General features: G+C 36.9%; 2 protein-coding genes across 4 annotated transcripts in view; one reads left to right on the top strand and one right to left on the bottom strand.

Annotated features, from left to right (window-relative positions):
* Positions 1–12,240, top strand: part of LOC134536938 (patched domain-containing protein 3-like) — a 137,912-nt gene extending 125,672 nt beyond the window's left edge. Inside the window, exons 9-12 of the mRNA XM_063377043.1 lie at positions 1,421–1,529; positions 4,932–5,144; positions 6,643–6,852; positions 7,494–12,240. Of these exons, the coding sequence (XP_063233113.1) occupies positions 1,421–1,529; positions 4,932–5,144; positions 6,643–6,852; positions 7,494–8,678 (1,717 nt within the window). The 3' untranslated portion in view covers positions 8,679–12,240. The remainder of the gene's footprint in view (positions 1–1,420; positions 1,530–4,931; positions 5,145–6,642; positions 6,853–7,493) is intronic.
* Positions 12,241–13,237: 997 nt separating this feature from the next.
* Positions 13,238–19,512, bottom strand: part of LOC134536937 (telomere-associated protein RIF1) — a 41,355-nt gene continuing 35,080 nt past the window's right edge. For all 3 annotated transcript variants that reach the window (XM_063377040.1, XM_063377039.1, XM_063377041.1), the window contains exons 13-15: positions 17,891–18,026; positions 15,486–16,491; positions 13,238–15,088 (exon numbers count right to left, since the gene is read on the bottom strand). In XM_063377040.1, coding sequence (XP_063233110.1) covers positions 14,937–15,088; positions 15,486–16,491; positions 17,891–18,026 — 1,294 coding nt within the window. In that variant the 3' untranslated portion in view covers positions 13,238–14,936. The remainder of the gene's footprint in view (positions 15,089–15,485; positions 16,492–17,890; positions 18,027–19,512) is intronic.

Raw genomic sequence — 19,512 nt, 5'->3', positions numbered from 1 at the left:
GAAACCACGTGTGATTTGCGTCTAGAAGTGTAGTTGAAAACGCAATTTGTGTACATTTATCATGCTTGGCGTTATTATTTTAAGAGTTCTACGTTAAATTTTGTGTCTTAGTTTTGTTTTATAATTTATTGTATTTTCAACATGAGAACACATCAAGGCCCAGCCTCGAACTGTTGGGAAGGGGGGAGGGGGGGAGGGGGGAGGGGGGATTTGGGTGGTATTGAATTGGAGTTAAAATGAAAGTCCAAAATAACAAAACAATTGCCACTTAAAATACTATTTTATTTCATTCAACACCTTGACAATTGGAACAAAAAAAATTGTTACTTATTAGTTATTACAGTACCATTAATAATGTAAACAACACACAAAAAAAAAATTCTAACTTACTTAAAAATCAAGTATGGACTGAAGTAGATTGTGTTAATTATCGCTTCAGTTTTTTTTTTTTTAGTAATAGGATTTCTTTGGGAAGGGGAGGAGGAATTATATCATGAAATGTTTTAACGTACCGTATGTGAGTAGATCTTGTTCAAGTGGCAATAAACCCAAGAAACATGTTCACTGTACAACTGGGATAAACTTCACATTCGAATCCATCACCATTTTCCAGTTACCTGGTGATACACCAACCATCAGTGCCATTGAGAGGGAGGGGTAGAGAAAGCAAAAATCCCAGAGCCCGGGCATCGGGGGGGCCTAGATGAACTTCAATTTTTTTTTAATATATATTAAGGAGTTGACCCTGAGAATATGATAAAATTACAAGTCTTTTGCAAATATAATTAATTGGAAACCTGCACGTTATGCAATATGCTCAGGTCACTGTTACGTGTACAATCATTAGTTTAATATTTTTTTATAAACTATTCAAAAAATTTTACACTAAATAAATAAGGAAGAAGCTTGATAAAATTTTTTGCCCCAGGGCCCTTGGTTTATCTCGATGAACTGTCTAAAGTCACCAATTTCGATGACCTTTCACATTATAATAATTTTAAATTTAAAAAAAAATACTAGTTTTGTGTTTACTTGCTGTTAACAATAAAATTTTATATGTCTGCATAAAAACTATTTCAACAACCTTTTCATACAAATTAAGAACTTAAAAAAAAATCATAGAACCTTCAAAATGTGATTGTATTTTTGAGACTAAGCAAAATGTGTGAAAATTTTACAATGGTCAACAGTATCATTTACTTGAATCTCTCTGTCTCTTTATGTGTATGCGTGTTTTTTTTTGTTTTTTTTTTTGCTTACACCTCATGAATGAACACTTATATTATAAAAAAACTACTACCTAAATTATAAATGTTTGTGATATTTTAAGTTTATTACAAATTTCAGCAAGGTCAACTTACATTTATTTGTTAAAATTATCCAATACTTATTTGTGTTTTTTTTTTTTTTTTCCCTCCAGAATCAAAGAGGGATTGGAAAGAAGAAAATTATCCAGAGCTGACTCGTACTCTGTGGAGTTCTACGACAGAGAGGACTTCTACTTCAGAGAGTTCCCATACAGAATACAGGTCAGATAAAATTGCCATGTATAAAGTCTGCGCTACATACAAGATTATATGGTTTTATTTTTAGTAAAATTTGTTTTTAAAACAATAAGATTTTGGTTTTTTTTTAATTTTAAAAATTCAATTTTGTAATAATTATTCTACCAAAATAGTATAGAGTTTTTTTGATTAAGTAATAATTACATTTTCATAAACAAATACAATTAGAGTAAAAATATTAATCAGCAAGCATTCATAGTTTTATAAGAGATGCACAATCAGTGTAAATTAATTTTTTATTATCCTTGTACTTTGGTACAAACTTCGTACAGAAATAATGGCATTCTTTGAATTTCAAACATTAATTTTTTTTCTGATTTGAATTAAGTTATCTTTAAAGGCTGCTTAATTTAATGATTAAACTTGTATTTTGATGTTATGTGTTGTATTGATGTATTTTTCGGTGTTACTTTAGTTTCACTACAATTCACCTTATCATCTTGTTCCTAGTCGACGCTCTTTAATCTACCATTTTTCGTTTCGTCACAGTCTGCAATCCGGGTAGGCTTGTCACAAAAAGAAGCATTGTTGTTTTTAGAATTCCCGTTAAAACTGTAATAATGGAGAAGTCGCTAATCCAGTATGACCATGTGCCGGGTTTAAGTCATTTTACTGTATTTTGCAATTTTTTTTTTTTGCTTTTTTTACCTTAAGATAAAAAACTAAATTCTTGCACAACAGTTACAGTCTTCAATTTCAGTATTTGTAATCCATGTTTGTCCAAAACGTCTCATTGGTGCTTACACATGCACCAACAACGATAACCAAATTTACATAACTTGGGGTTATATAAAAATATAAAAAAAGAATAATTACAACATTAAGGGTTTGGAAAAGGGGGGGGGGGGGGAGGTAGGGACGTTTGGCTCACTGGTGGTTGTCTGACTTTGCCAGTGTGCCACTCATCCTTACTAATCTTTATATATATATATTTCTTGTGTGCATGTGTATGTCACTGAGCTCCTCCTAGACGGCTGGACCGATTTTGATGAAATTTTTTGTGTGAGTTCACGGGGATTCGAGGATGGTTTAGATTCACAATTTGGTCCACTGGAAAATGTTTATTTAATTAATTTTTTATTTATAAATTGTTGTTGATCTTTGAATGGTTTAGGTTTACAGTATATATATGTGTGTGTTGTGTATTTATTTATGTGTTGTTAATCTTTGGATGGATTTTATGAATTGTTGTTATTACATTAAAATTAAAATAGAATTGGTTATTGAGATTATTATACTATTATTTATTGAAATAACATTTTAAAGTGTAAGGTGCAGTATTGAAGTGAGTATTTTACATGATTTTTCGTGATTTTAATTATGTATACACGTGAATTCAATACCAATCAACTTAACCTCCAAATTTAAATTGTCAGTTCTCATTTTATTCTACATATTAAAATTGTGCAAAATATGTAAGGTGCAGTATCAAAGTGAGTATTTAACACAATTTTTCATTACTTTTAATTATGTATAGACGTGCATTCAATAACAATCAACTTAACCTACAATGTTCTCATTTTATTCTATGCAACTTATGACGTATTGATGTCTCTTTGAAAATAAAAATATAAGCTTGTAAAATAAATTATAACATTTATATAATTTAAATTACTTATAGTAATTATAGTAATTTCAGTTCGACCCGGCAGATGACGCTGCGATTAGATTCAGGGAAATTTCCTGTAAATTTTTGAATTTAAAACGTTTGAACAGAACAACGTCGGTTGGGTCCGCTAGTAATATTATAAAGCTGAAGTGTGTTTATTGGTTTGTCCTTTCACGCAGCAATGGATTCACATGATTTTATGTATATCGTCAGTTCATGGGCCGTGGAGTGACATAGGCTACTTTTTATCTGGGAAAAATGCAACACAGTATTTGTGGAAGCTTTATTTCTATCCATGGCAATGGGCTTTTGCATTGTTGATACCTTCTGTCTCACCACTGCAACGGTCATTGCATCAGTTGCTTGGAGATCGAGTTGGATTTTTCGATTACCTAATAAATATTTCTGATCAATTTTTGTTACTGTTTTTGAATGCCTTGCAAACGTACATCAAGTCTTTTGAGTGTGTCATCCTAAGCATATATGCTTTTCTAACGGGAAACTGTATTTAGATCAGGGAGTGCAGAGAAGCAGTGGCTTACTTATGATGAGGGGCAAGCGTAATGAGTTGGGTGTGGACTGCTGTAGCAAAGCACAGGTACTTTAGCTAGTTGGCTAGCCTAAGAACGTGAGTTTAAATCCTGATATGGTCATCCTATTTTTAGTTTGCCATGTTTTCTTGATATCACTCCATGCAAATGTTTGGATGGTTCCATAGTGTGTAGTCCTTCCCCAGGTTCCTTGAACTGTGTCGTAGAGTTTATACATTTCTTATTTCCCGATTGTCGAGAAATTTAGCCCAAGTAAAAACAAAGTCATGAAAGGAAACTTATAAATACAACACCCACTTGATACTGCATAAAATTATTTACATAAATATAATTAGATCACTGCTTTTCTTTTAAAGGCTGTAACAACCAAGATTACAGCCTTCCTCGTGCAATCCAGCAATAATCATTTGTCATAATTTCTGGTCATATTTCAGGTTAGATTTAAAATTGTTTCCTTTCAATGTTATTGTGAATGTAATTCTCCGGGTTTATTGTTTTTATTTTTAAAATTCATAAGTTTATTTTTTTGAAGTAATTTTATTTTTTGCTGGCTTCTTTGTGTGGGAAGGCGTGCTGACGTGATTCTCCTTCGTTTTTTCCACGACCGAGGCTTTGTTTCACACGCTAGTCGAGTGAGTGAGAGAGAGAGAGAGAGAGAGAGAGAGAGAGAGAGAAAATCGCTGCGTTGTGGGAACAGAAGTAAGCATTTGCGTGGAAAGTTCTGTTGCCATGCGCCGTGATTGGCTGAAAATTACGTCAGCGAGCCCAGGACACTGCCCGCACAAAGGAAAGGAAGGCTGTAAAAATTCAGTCATTGTCCGAGCACCGCGCCGAATAGTCATTATCCGAAGAGCAGGCCGTGGCCAGACGATGGCTCAGTGTCATATATATTTTTGAGGTAAAGTTTAACTTTTTTTGTGCGCTCTGTTGTACGGCATATGGTGTGATTTTTACATAAATAAATACAACAGGTAATACGTCAAACTTTGTGTATAAATTTCTTCTTTCTTCATAACCTGTATGTTCCACTCATCACCAAATTTGAGCTAGCCGGAGGTGGTGGGTGGTGACAAGGCAAGTAGTGTATCCAATAAACATGAAATCTGTAAGTAGACAAAATAAAGGTTTATTCTGACCCATTTTCTTGCAATCACACTAACATCATACATTTAAATTAATAAAAAGTTATTTTATTTTTTGTTTCAGGTGGTGATCAGTGGGCAATATGACTACTCAGACCCGGAAATCCAACAACAGGTCGAGAATTTAACTCAGAGTTTCGAGAACACCTCTTTCATTTCTTCCCCTCTGTACACAGAGTCGTGGCTTCGTTCCTTCGTAGGCTACATACGAAGAAATCAAGATTACCTGAATGTCACGATAGACACCGAGAAAGACTTCATCAAGACCTTGAAAGAGGTACGCAAACACTGGAGTAACACGTTTGTCATTCCATTTACGAATTAACACTTACCTTAGGAATATTCACTAATTTTAATTTTTATCAACTATTTTTTTTTTTACCTTGAGAGAAAGAAGGTCCTTGGATTGTGGGTTTTAACTGCACCAAAAAGGGAAGAGTTCGCCCAAAGTTTTGATCAATATTGCAGTTGCTATCAGAGTAAAAGACTCCTGTCTCAGTCCTGAATGATGGCGACTGAAACTTTGGTGCATATATTTACTAAGAATAGTGATTTTTTTTGCTAGCACCACTTTTAACTTGAATAGAATATCCTTAAATATAATCATACTTAATTTTAAGTTAAAGCAACATGTAATCTCTAAAAAAAATTTCACTTTTCATCATATTTCACCCAAAAATCAGAAGCCTGTGATAGTGACAAAAAAATATTTTGCTAGCTCTAGGGTAGCAACACTAGGGTGGCAACACTCTACACAATATTTTATGCTGAACAATCCCTCGCCTTACCTTAAAACGATGCAGACAACCTTCGCAGCACGTAAACAAAAAATTTAGTTTGTAAATGATTCAAGATATGGAACTAATAAATATAACTACAGTAGAACCCTGTTATAATGTTCCTGCTTATAATGTTTTCCTGCTTATAATGTCATATTTTTAAAGTCCCAATATTTCCCCCATAAGGACAATGTATTTATTTCCTGCATATAACGTTCATAAATATTGTAATTTCCTGCTTATAATGTTTGCTTTCTAACATTCAATAAGTGGGGAAAAAATGTTTTAAAACCAAATTATTCCAACACTTACGATAAAAAGTTTCCTTTATGTATGTTTATGTTTACAATCACTGCCATACAATACATGAAGTTTGTTAAAATACAATTTTATGCAATATACTGAAGGTACACAATGTTCATAGTTACGTGTCAGTTGGCACCCTTAGTCAACTCTTCTCTTCCTTGCCATTCCAGTGGCTATTCAGATGCACGTACATAGTCCTACGATATTTAAGTTGCCAACCATTGAGCGAGGGCATAACTAAAAGTATTGCTTACAAATAATTTTTTTTTTCCATTCATATGTAGGAATCCCAAAATTGAACATTTTCAGGTGGCGAAGGAGTAGACGTTCTCACTCTTAATGTTGTCATCATGAATCGTGAGACAATTTTACAAAAAAATGTGGCAGTGTATCTTTAAAGACAAACAAAATTTAACCAGGGAACAAGACGAAGTTGAAAAATTGTTGGCTTGTTTCAGAAAATTCATGTATCAAGTATACTATCTTTGGTTTTAACATTAAAGTTGTTTACGAAGCTTGGTGAGTCCATTGGTACAAAGCTCGAACATTGTTAAGAGTTAAATTGAGATTTCCTGATTATAACGTTTTCCTGCTTATAATGTTTTTTTCTTGTGCTCCCTTGAAAAACATTATAACAGGGTTCTACTGTATTATTTTTCACTGTGCAATGTCTTTAAATTTGTGTTCCAGCTGTGGCTTTTCAAGCCGAATCCATTCTCCCTGGATGTGAAGTTCAACGAGAACGAAACAGAGATCATAGCCTCGAGGTTTCTGATCCAGGCAGTCAACATTAGTGACTCTAATGGCGAGAAGGAAATGGTTAGAGAGCTGAGGAAAATATGTCGAGAGTCACCACTGAACGCAACCGTGTTTCATCCTTATTTTGTTTTCTTCGATCAGGTAAACATAGTTTATAGGGAGCCAAGTATTCAAAAATTATAATAGAATAAATTTTTACATTACTCATCCATAAATACAGCAAGTGGATACGATTATTCAAAATTATTATTTGTATTCCGCAAAATAGTACTTTTTATATACTATTTGCATATTCCACTTTTATTTTTCTTTAATTTTACTGTATTTTCCACCATTTTTCCGGGACCCCTTAAATAGTGGAAACCATAGTTTCATTCTATGTATAAATAGACTTAAAAAAAAATTTTGTTTGTGAATAATTTCCAATTTCAATTCAAAATTTGATGAACTAGGTATTAGATGATAAATACACAAGTATGCTGCATATTCTTATAATATCAATATTTTATGGCTAATATTAAGATACCTGAAGGAAAAAAAAATTTGAATATCCTTTAGATACTTTTCATGAATTCCAAAAAAGTATCTATTCTTTCAAATGCTTCCTGACCATATGTGAATTGAATACATTTTTAAATCAAACATTTTCACCAAAGCTCTACAAACCCTCGCAAGTTTTACTGCTAAATAATATTACTACACAATTTATATATATATCATGCTGGTCCATTCATTTACACACTGATTCAGCGTATTCTACCAGTACCTGCCTTTGATTACAGTTTGAGCTGGTGCGGCCCACTGCCATCCAGAGCATGATCATCGGAGCGCTCATCATGATGCTGGTGTGCTTCGTGTTCATCCCGAACATCTCCTGCTGCCTGTGGGTGGCGTTCTCCATCATCTCCATCGAGACGGGCGTGGCCGGCTACATGGCCCTCTGGGACGTCAACCTGGACTCCATCTCCATGATCAACCTCATCATGTGCATCGGCTTCTCCGTGGACTTCACCGCGCACATCTGCTACGCCTACATGTCCTCCAAGGCCACCACGCCCGAGCAGAGGGTCAGGGAGAGCCTGTACGCCCTGGGGCTGCCCATCGTGCAGGGTGCCTTCAGCACGATCCTCGCCGTCGTGACGCTCATCTTCGCCGGCAGCTACATCTTCCTCGTCTTCTTCAAGATGGTGTTCCTGGTCGTGTTCTTCGGCGCCATGCACGGCCTGTTCCTCCTGCCCGTGCTGCTCTCGCTGTTCGGCCCCGGGTCCTGCACCCGGCGCCCCAAGGCCGAGGAAGAAGAAGACGAAAAGGAGCCTTCCGCCGTGGAGAAAACGTTCCCCCACCCTTTCTACATCCCTCACCCGTCCTTGCATCCCTCCGCCGCCTTCATGTACCCCGGGCCCAACGGCGAGTCCAAGTCCTCGCCGCCGTTCTTCGAAGCTCCCCGGGGATACCACGTGGCCACCCCGCCACGGTTCGGCATCCCCCTGCCGGGGCTGCCCTCCCAGGCCGCCTTCAACAAGGGGCTGAAGTACGCGGAAGGCAACGGCTGCTCCACCAGCCTGGAGAAGGACCTGGGCCTCGGCACGTCGGGCGAGGACTCGAGCGAGTCGAGCTCCAACAAGTCCCAGCGGCGGCTGCAGCGGGAGGCGGAGGAGGAGGAGGAGCAGAGGAAGAAGTACGAGGAGGGCTGGAGGAAGACCTCGGCGGCGGGGCCCGCCAAGCCGCGGGGCGACTTCCAGCCCCTGCACATCATGGAGGTGTACAACTCGGGGTACGTGAGCGAAGACGAGGGCAGAGGCCCCCGCCACGCCGGCAAGGTGTGGTACCGCGGCGACAAGAGGGCCAACTACCACGACGACCCCCCGAAGAGGCACTCGCCGCAGCGGAGACCGCACCCCAAGTCCCAGCACAGGCCCCACTCGAGGAGCGCGCCGGGCTACGTGGTGGAGATGAAGTTCCCCTGACGTCGCCCGGTGCACGAGCGCTCTTGACTGACGTGCGCCCCCCAGAGTCGAGGACTACAATCCATCCACGGAACACTTCCATGAAGTGAGTGCAGCGCGAGAAGAGACTACACGTCGTAACTCTACCTTCCCAACTTGATCATGAACAATTAATGATCATATTTATTTTTTACAAAGGCCAAACATATATTATGTATTAAAAGACTGCGCTGCATAATTGTGAAATTGTGTTACTGGCAAACTGTGACTTCAGGATATCCTACTAATGGTCTTCACTTCCACAGCAGCCTTGTCAATGCATTTTTCAATCAAAAATATATATTTTTGTATTTCACATTTACACTGTTTGATTAATGAGTTTAGGATATTTAGAGCAACTAATATTTAACAACATACACTTTTTAAAATTTTTTATTTACATTAAGTTTGTTTAGTTTCCTTTGCATTAATGTTATCATCAGTGTTGTTAAAAGTACTCGGAAAAAGTAATTGGGCTCAAGTACAATTACTGTGGTGATAATGTAACTAATTACAAGTAATAATTACTTTACATAGAAGTAATCAGTAAAATTACAATTACAATTACAATTACTTTCCGCTAGCGTTTTAAAAACCTACGATTAAATTGTTTTACACTTTGTTAAATTAATAAACATGCATATATGTTTTGTTAAAAAAATGATTTCATGTAATTATTAAATTTATTATCTTTAATTAAATTAATAATATTTGAGGACAAACTTGCTTGAATAACATCAAAAGACTTCATACAAGTAGTGGAATTGACCTTTCAAAACAATTGCATTTTATAGTTCTCATCAGAGAGATTCCCTCTCTTGATGGCAAAAACATCTTTACTAGAGGTGGGTCGAAAAGTATCAGCATGATACTTTGGTACTGATACGCGCCTGTATCAGGAACGACAAACGAGTACACTTGAAAAGTATGAAGTACTTTAGTATTAGTTCAGAATTCGACTGGAACAACACCACGGCCAATGTGCGCAGAACCCGATCGCAGATGACGGTCACTTGGGCGGAGCTTGTGAAAGGGGAGAGAGCAGGAACGACGAATAAGGGATAAAGAAGGGAAATAATGTAGGGGAGGAAGCGCAGGGGAAGGCGTAGAAGGAGAGACGCAAAGCGAAATTGTTACGAGTTGTTTGGTTATTGTCCCACATCCAATTACGCTCAGTGCGCAGTGCGTGCACAGTCTCGTTCAATAATAAAACTAATGAAATTTTAATATTAAAAAGTACATTAATACAAGATATAATATTTATATTTGTGCACCTAACAGCTATGAAAATGCAAATAAATTCTCAGTTGACACTAATAACAGATGTAATCAACATTAGGACTTTTTTTTTTCGAAAACAATTAGTAACTAGTGTTTTCATACATTAAAAGATTACGATTTTATCACAAATTAAAAATAATAAAAAAACAGATACTAACATTAGTGAGCATACTATATCAATGTTTACGTTTCAAATGTTTCTTCAGATTAGTCGATGATGATTTATAACTCAGTTTTTGTTTACACAAATTACAATTAGCAAACTCATTATTTCCGTAAAAAAATTCCACACAAATGAAGTCTTTTTCCTGCACTTATCCATTCCTTATTTCACTATAAAGATACTAACTACAAAGCATGACAGCCCGCAACAATGTACACGGTGGTAATTAATACACGGCCAGGAGGAACTGCAGTGAAAGTTGAACTGATTGATACTGGCTGTATCAGGAGGGCATGAGAGTAACAGAGGTAGAGAATTACCGGGCGTCAGTGGCGGATCCAGAGGTTCACCTCGGAGGGGGGAACTCTAGGATTTCAGAATAGCCAGAGAAAAAATGTCTTAAAATTACTACATTTGTATTTAATTTACTCACACTACACATAACATACAACCACCAGATGTTATGATTCTACAATAAATTCATTAATTATATTAAATTTTTAATTGGTTTCAGTAACAATAATTTTTGTCGACAATATTAATGTAGCAGACAACTGGTTTTTCGGGAGGGGGGGGGCACTTGCCCTTGGTGCCCCCCCTTGGATCCGCCACTGCCGGGCATGATAAATAATGTATCAGAGACACCGATACCTTTTTACGCTGGTGATGACCGCACGGAGGATGTGTACCCTGTAACGAGAATGCTGATACCTTGTCGCTTCCTGGGACCGCTAATTCTCTGATACAAAAGTATCAGATACTTGTAACTAGGTACATTACTGTATCAGTATCAGGTTGGAACAGATACCGAAAATTGCTGTAACAACCCACCTCTAATCTTTACCAACACTAAAAAGACGCTCAACGGCAGCGATGTGTTATATTTTTAAAATGCAGATTGTAGGATAGGGTAATGTTGGAGACACTGCAAGTCACTATGGCTCTTCATTTTTGATCATAGATGTTGTGCATACGATCTTAGCACTACAAGCGTAAAATTATAAACTTTACTAATACAAACGTGTATGATCTTCTTGTTCTTAATTGTATTCATTATACGTTCCGAGAATAAAAGTAACGGCAAGTAAATATAAAGTATTGATTACCTTAATGTATCGATTACAATTAATGTTATGTATTCCGATTACAAGTACGAATTACATTTTTAAATGTAATTCGTTACAAGTATAAATTACTTGAAAAGTAATCGTTACAAGTAATCCGATTACTTGTAATTCGTTACTTAACAACACTGGTTATCATATTTAAAGTATCATTGGAACTCATCCTGTTATTGTGCGTCAGCACTTCCATAAAATGGCAGAGAACTCGCATGGTTCGTCCTCATTGATTCTGCCTAAAACATTCCATTCTTTTATTATGACAGTTAATGTGTCTAATTGTAGCACTAATTTATTAAGAGTCAAACTGTTAAAAATAAAATAGATATATAGTAAAATTCTAATGCACTTGTTATCAAATCGTGAAAACGACTTTGTCTAGAGAACTTTTGTTTTTCATTGCCAGTTATGTGAGATATTGTAAATAAGTTTTAATACCAATTACAATAAAATTTAATGAATAATTTTGTGTCGATCATGCTGAATCCAATGTGTATAATAAAACATTAAGTAAGAACCTAATACCCAATCAAAATTAGTGTCCATCTCAATAAATATCACAGACGACATACAATATTGTGTTGTGTGAGCATTTTAAGCCAAACCTACATTTAGCAATAAAATTGTATTATATTCATGAAAACCAATTAGTAGTATTTTTAATGCATTTTCTTTTAACTACATTAATGAAGGAGAGTATTTGTCTGTCTGTAGTTTGCATAGTGCTGAGATGGTGAGGCATGTGTATATTCCAGGGAGGGATCCATTTGCAACTAAGTGTTTTTTTTAAGTAATTTTGGAGAGTTTTTTTTCCCAGATCTCCATGGCAACAGCTATTGAATTGTTGATGCTTCCTTCATCTCCATTACAACTGCTATTGATGCCTCATTCACTTTTGAATCATAATCCAGTCTTTCTGTAAACATCTTTCCCATCATAGTGACACGGAATTGTTCAATTAAAAGCAAATTTAAAGGCTTTTAAATTAGTTTTTTCTTCCTTTATGGTATGGCAGTACCAAACCTACAGGGGCATTTATAATGAGCAAAGCGAGTGTGTTCTGCCGTTAGACTACTGTAGCAAAACATCGGAGGAACAACTAGCATAAAGGAAACTTAAAAATTGATAAATCATCTAAATCAATATATACATTCTGGGGTGTGACGAATAAAACAGCCACTGAACTTCTAATTGAAGAGAAAAATGGATGGAAACAAATATGTGGTTTTGCAGGCATTACTGGGAGGACCACTTGAAGAGTAAAACAGTGACTCTCAGTGTGTATTATCGGTCACAATAGGTGAATGTAGAAACCAAGGCTGAAATTTTAGGATAGCAACTACAACTAATACTAGGGCGCAAGTGAAAGGAATTACAACAGCCCATATTTTCCTCTCTGGGATTTATATCGATGATGTTTGCTATTTATATCCTGTTCCTTTACGTATTGTATTAGCATATCCTCAACACACTGAATGTTTTTGGTATTGATTGCATAACTGAATATCCATAAGTACTATAGACAGGGATATATCTCTCCCCCCCCCCCCCACCACCACCCACCCAAGTCCCATTATGAAATTCTGCATACGCTCTTGCCTTTAGACCAACCAAAATTAAACAAAAAAATGATTAAGGGATAAATATAGTAGTCAGTAGTGTCCTGCTAATCCAAACAAATTGCGGCAGAGTTTCGTTCATATTAGCCAAATAACTGCAGTAATACAAGAGTGTAGTAAAAAGCACTTTTAAAAGCCAGAAATCACTAAAATGTGACAACTAAAATAATTTTTAAAATACAAAACAGTATTTTATTTTTCCACCCTAAACTCATCTGGTTTAGTGGGACACTAATGTATATAAAAGTATTTTAAATTTAAGAGTAGAGCCGGTAGAAGTTACAAGTTTGGACATGTAACAACTAATTGTAGAGTAAAAAAAAAACCATAATTCTTGTAAAAAAGTTAACAAACACAAAACATACCCACTCATTTATTATTTTACTATTACATACACTGTGACATAAGACTGTACAGTTCCATACAAAATCAAATAATAACTAAGTGGTCTAGGGAATAGTAGTACAACAATTTCCAATTTCAATATTAACACCAGTGATGGTAAACTGTGTTTAGAATGTGCATGCTAACAGCCCATAAATAGTAAAAACATGTACCAACATGTTGCACATTAACACTATTTTTACACTCTTCTGTTTTCTGGATTTTTTTTCTGGTACCCTGAAGGGTGTAAAATATAGGTGATTCTTAGACAGCATTTTCCTTTGGTCTGATAAATGAGATTCTAAATAAAAAATTTATCTATCCATGATGAAAAAGAAATAGCATGTGACCTCTAATATAAAAGATGTAATATATACACACACATATATAAAAGTACAAGTGTTACCTTTGTCTCAACTAGTCAAATACTTAAAAAAAAATGTATATTTCTTACACAGCCTAAAAGTACTAATAATAACATTTACGAATCGTTTCCAAAATGTTTCATAGCTTGTTAAAAACAAAATTGTAAACTAAAACTTCAAAACATGAAAATATTACAGTTGTATTTAAATGGCAGATAGATTTACTGTTCAAAATCACATCTTCCTGCATCTTCATAGTCAACTGAGATTAAAAACTGCATTCGACTATGCAACTGCAAAAACTTTCCAAACATCAACATCATTATTTACATGCTATGAACATTTATAAAAGCACTGGCTGTTCATCCTTTTGATATTAAAGCATGATATTTTGCTTACACAGTTTAAATTTATCATGGGGAAGCCATTCTAGGTTTTATTTTATTTATAATACAATATTATTTTAGCAAAGTACAATATGTACATATTGTACTTATGTATATTAAAGTGCAAAACTTCAAAATCTTAATTGGCAAGTATCCACTCAAGTTAAAAAAAAAAAAAAAACTGCAGTAACAGGGATAAGACCCCCAACTTTAGAATTTTTTTTTTTCATTATTTGTGCTAAGTTTAAATTTCTAATTTTATATCCACATTTTTGGCATTACAGCAGGGCATAAATGATATATCCCCAGACCAAGTTAGAGCCTGGGGAAAAATACAGATTATTTTACATTAACAAACAACAACTGTCCACATTATTACATTGGTACTTGCATGGCGACGTAAATCATTGTTCAAAACTACGGTCCTAACACTTGTCGAGTCGTTAAAAATGAAACGAAAGCTGTACTTAAAGCTGCTGAAATTGCACTTGGAAGAAGGGGAAAAAAATGTGGTTGGGAGGGGAGGGGGGGGGGGAACTCATTAACACAGAACCATGGTCTTTTAAACTGTTTGTGAGCCAGAATCATACGTGCACACACGCAAGAACTCGCACACACTAGAGTTGGATATTTCATTTTCTTGCCATTACTATTGATTGTGGGGATTTATTGCATTTGTTGTTAGGTTTAACAAAATCTCATTGTTTACCGTACGTTATTTTTGAGCTGTAAAAGGTTCGACAAGTGATCACAATTATGAACATTTGAGCGACTTTTCACAGCTGTTAGTATGTATATATTGAGGAACAGGACGTAAAATTCAAGAAATCTATCAAGATCAACTTACAGAATGGCCGTCAAATGACAGAGGTAACAAGAAGGTGAAACAACCGACATGGCTCGTGGGGGGGGGGGGGGAAGTCAGCGGAGATTCAGCTCCCGGCCCAGCGAGCTCAGCACCTCGCCCACTGCGACCAACACGTCCCCCGCCCGCCGACGTAGCAGCTCCCTGGGGACACTCCTCAGGGCCTCCAGAGCTCTCTCCAGCGGGCCCGGGGACTCCGGCCTCGCCCCTGAAACCATCGCACACCGACTTAAGCATTCAAACAAACAAACACAAAATTAGAGGTGGGCTGTTAAGTTCCGACTAGTGGCGATATGGATAAAAACCCGACACAGATACATTTCTTTAACATATTCAATACTTTTTGTAAATAGGTAATCACAGTAAAAATCTCCAGATGTTCAATATTTTTAAGAAATAAGTCAGTACCCTAAAAGAAAAATTTATTATAAGGATTTTGGCTAATATGGGGTCTATATGTTAATCCAGGTTATAAGCTAGCTGTAGGCCAAATTTCATTCAAATCCATTCAGTAGTTTTTACGCGAAAGAGTAACAAACATCCATACTTACAAACTTTCGCGTTTATAATATTAGTAGGATGTATTTTTTTTTATCATTACTTACATCTGCTTTTAGTTGATGCAGGTGATGTCTCTGGAGTGAGTGACAGGACAATTTCATTGTCACATGAAGAGTTAAGCTCAGCAGTTTCTGAAAAGGCGTCACTACTGTTCTTCTTTTCGTCAGTCGCCGATGGATTGAGATCATCGCAGGGTGACAAAACAGGGCTGGCACTTTCTGGCAACGCTGAAGCACTACGTGAGCACGCTGGCGAAACTTCGCCACCGCCTGGAGCAACGTCGAGGCTGTTCGATGCAGCGCAGTCGCGACTGTCTGGCGAAATGGCTCCATCGTGGTCAGACGAGGCCAGTCCAACAGTAACCAACGGGTCAGTATTGTCACTAACCGGCATGGCAGTTCCTACATCTGACGAGGTAGGGCCATCACGGTCCGACACGGCAGGTCCACCGTTGTTTGGCAAGGCAGTACCAACTATGGTGGATCCACCCGCATCTGAAACCGGATCACACAGGGACCCGCCAGCATCGGACGCTACCGTACCAGACGTCGTGTCCGGACGAGACACCACGGATGCACCACAATCTGGCAAGCCCAGATCACAAACCGAGGATCCGTCAGCATTCGACGTGGCTGAATCACACGAGAATCCACCAGTAGCTGACGAGGTCATATCACATTCCATGGCTCCCCCACCCGACTCGGCAGGATTACACGCAGATCCATCGGCACCTGTATCCATTGGCTCACAAACTTGCCCACCGGCTTCCGACAAGGCAGAGCGTCCACGAGAGTCAGAGGAGACGGGTCCACAATCGTCTGAAGTTTTAATCACACTGGCATCTTCGGAACTGTCCGGTAAGGCGGGAAGGCCACCGTCCACTGAAGAGCTGACACTGCCCGACAATGCCGCATCACTGCCGGATAATCTGGTTGCATCCAACACTTGTTTGGCTGATTCCATGCCTTCTGTCTGAGGTGAACAGTCTGCTAAGGGATGAGCAATCTTCTCCAAGCTGGTTGTACTTTTCCCCAGCTTCAGCTCATAGTCCTGAAAAAAAAAAAATAATCACAGTGAAAGGTCTTCACTCCAGCACGTCTAAACCACAGCCATGCTGGATTATTGAAGGTCAATGTATGGAATACAAGCAACACAAAACATTACTTTAAAATGAAAACAACATAAACAATAAACTCTGAGTAAACTAAAACTGCAGGCAACATAGTAATGCAGCCTGGCACCAAAAAAATGTGAGTGAGTCTGTGAGTACTTGCCAGAGATATATAACATCTAGCCTCGGTAACAAGCAAATTCACGTGATCTCATGTTGCAAGTACACTTATAACACGAAACTCTGACACAATAACTAACATGAAATTCTTTAAAATAATGCTGCACGTGATAAATATACTTGTGTTTTCAACTAAATTTCTGGATGCGAAACACACATAGTTTCCGCTCCCGTCGCTAGAATTCGCTGCCGGAGAAGCTATGTCGACTGTCGAATCATTCGATTTGCAGACAGAAATTTAAAACAATATAATAAAGCAAACCGATAAAAGCGAAGGGAAAATTAAAAAAAAAAAAAATTCTAAACCTGAATTTGGCCCTGATTTACTCGTAAAATTGCGTCATATTTTGTGCAAAAATTTGTGTTTCCAAAGAAATGTCGAAATTGCACAAAAAAAAATAGTTTCTAAAAGTTGCTTAATTTTTGTGCTTCTTTTCTGGAGTCCTTCGTAACCATTAATAAATTACTACTTAGTATAAAAAAACAATCTACAAGCTTTGAATTAATCTTTTAATTTTAACTGATGTACAACACCAGAACAGAGAACTCACAATTTCCCAAAGACTGCAACATTTAAAGCCGATGTTAGGGCGGTTTAGAAAACTACCCAAATAAGATCAAACAAGTTATTTTGGGGAAAAAAAATTAATTTTTTAAAAAAGCTTTAAAGAATTTAAGTGACCCTCAGATGTGGGTGTAACTCATAAACCACAATTTTTTTTCTTTTTTTTGCTGCACAAATCTGTATGCATGGTGAATATTAAATAATAGTGATCGGCTATTCAAATAAAAAATAGTACTGTTCAAATTTCCGAATCATTTATTTAACAGAGCTTCCAACCTATACAAAACCGATTTAATACTTTGTGTAAAGAATCACAGTGCAAGTATACAGAAATTCAATATTTGTTAGTAAGAAGTCAATCTTCAGTAAAATTTGGCCCTGTTACTCTCAATCACTCCCAAAGTAGTTCCACTTTAAAAATGTTTGGCAGATGAAAAATAGAACATTGAGTTACACCTGAATGGATGACAATACATATTTCACGTATATTGGTTGGAAACGATTACATCGGAAATCCAGAAAATAGGGAATATCAGCCGATGCCAAGAACAAAATACATGGGTACAACACTATTAAATACACTCGTCTCTTACCCTCAATGCCTTCCTCACAAACCCAGCATCCATGAAGCTACCATGCCCTTCCTCCACGACCCATGTGGGCAAAGATGCTAGGTCCCCCACCGTCTTGATGTTGCCGGTCTCAAAAAACTCATACAGTTTCCAAGCCCTAAGAAAAAAAATAATAAAACACTTTTCTTCATTTCTGTGGTTTAACTTTTATTCACACGGTAGGAGCATTAAACTCAATATTTGAAATAAATAAGATCCGCACACAAAAACAGGGGGAAAACACTAGAAGACTCACTCGCACATGAAGAAAAAAAAAAGTGATTTATACTTGACTACCCTTAATACAACGTTAATTTAAATTCTCACATCAACAAACAGGAAAAAACAAATATAAACACAATATGTGGTTGCAGGATTACCGATATATAGGGATGGTGATTTTTCATTTTCGCGAAATAGATGCGAAAATATGCTAAATTATATTTTTTCCGCTATAAAATGCGAAATCTAGACTATTCCGAGATAAATGCGAAATCAAGGTAAAAAAACGTAGATTCGTCTTCACTCTACACAATTTATTTACCGATTGTTTTCGTTTCAGTTCAGTATCAAAAGAAACCATCATTTTATGACATATTCAGCACAATTATCTTATTGTCACGTCATTCACAACACTATTGTTCGTAAATATTGAATGAAAAATGGCCATCCGTGCCTCGCAATTGTAAACAAAGCAAAGAACAACTAGCTGGAAGAGTGTCCGTCATCTTGCAGAGTACAAGTTTTTAGGCCACCATATTGCGACATCTCTGCTTCGCCGCGCTAACAATTGTAAGTCCCATTTTCTGGCTGTGTTTCACGTGAAAGCCACGTTCTTGTGTAGTCTGTGGAAGGTGGTGTGTTTACAAATGGGAAGCCTACAATTCACGTAGTTTTGGTTCCCTGCAAGAATTTCCGAAGATTTCTGAAGTTTTGCGTTTTGGTATTAACGCCACTTCAGCCGATAAATCAGAAATTTCCAATGAAAACAAGCATGTTGTGACTAACCTAACCTAACATAACCCTTCAATTTTTTTAGTTTAAATTTTTGAGAGAAATCCGAAGTTGCACGAACGTGGTAGGGAACCGAAACTACGTGAGTTGTAGGCTACCGGTTTACAAATACGTTATGCGCATACTCGTGAATGTGTTGTATACTGTTATTTCTCGTGGTAAAAATGGGACGAAACGTAATTTCCATTCGCGATCGCATAAATGAATACAAAAGTAAACAGTTCTACGAAAGTGATACAAATATTTTAATGTGCAATTTATGTAATCGCCGTCTGGAGTGAAAAAAAAAAGATGTACTTGAAAAGCACATTAAATCTGAGGGACATCAGGCTGCAAAAAAAAGATTCACCGAGAAATCGGATGAAGAAAAAAAGTTGGTAAAACGGCAAGCAACGGTTTCTCGCATGATCGAAAACCAAAAGAAGGCGAAAATTGGAAAAAAAACGAAGAAAAAAAATTGAAAAAACGAGTTTCAATAACATTATTTGTGCACTCTACATCAACTATGGCCATGAACACAGCTAAAAAAATATTTCTCGTAACTTTAAGTATTCAATTTATTGCACTCATAAGTGCTAAAAAGTTGTTTG

Source organism: Bacillus rossius, chromosome 11 (assembly GCF_032445375.1).
Source record: "Bacillus rossius redtenbacheri isolate Brsri chromosome 11, Brsri_v3, whole genome shotgun sequence".
Classification (NCBI taxonomy): domain Eukaryota; kingdom Metazoa; phylum Arthropoda; class Insecta; order Phasmatodea; family Bacillidae; genus Bacillus; species Bacillus rossius.
This window is presented reverse-complemented; position numbering and strand designations above follow the sequence as displayed.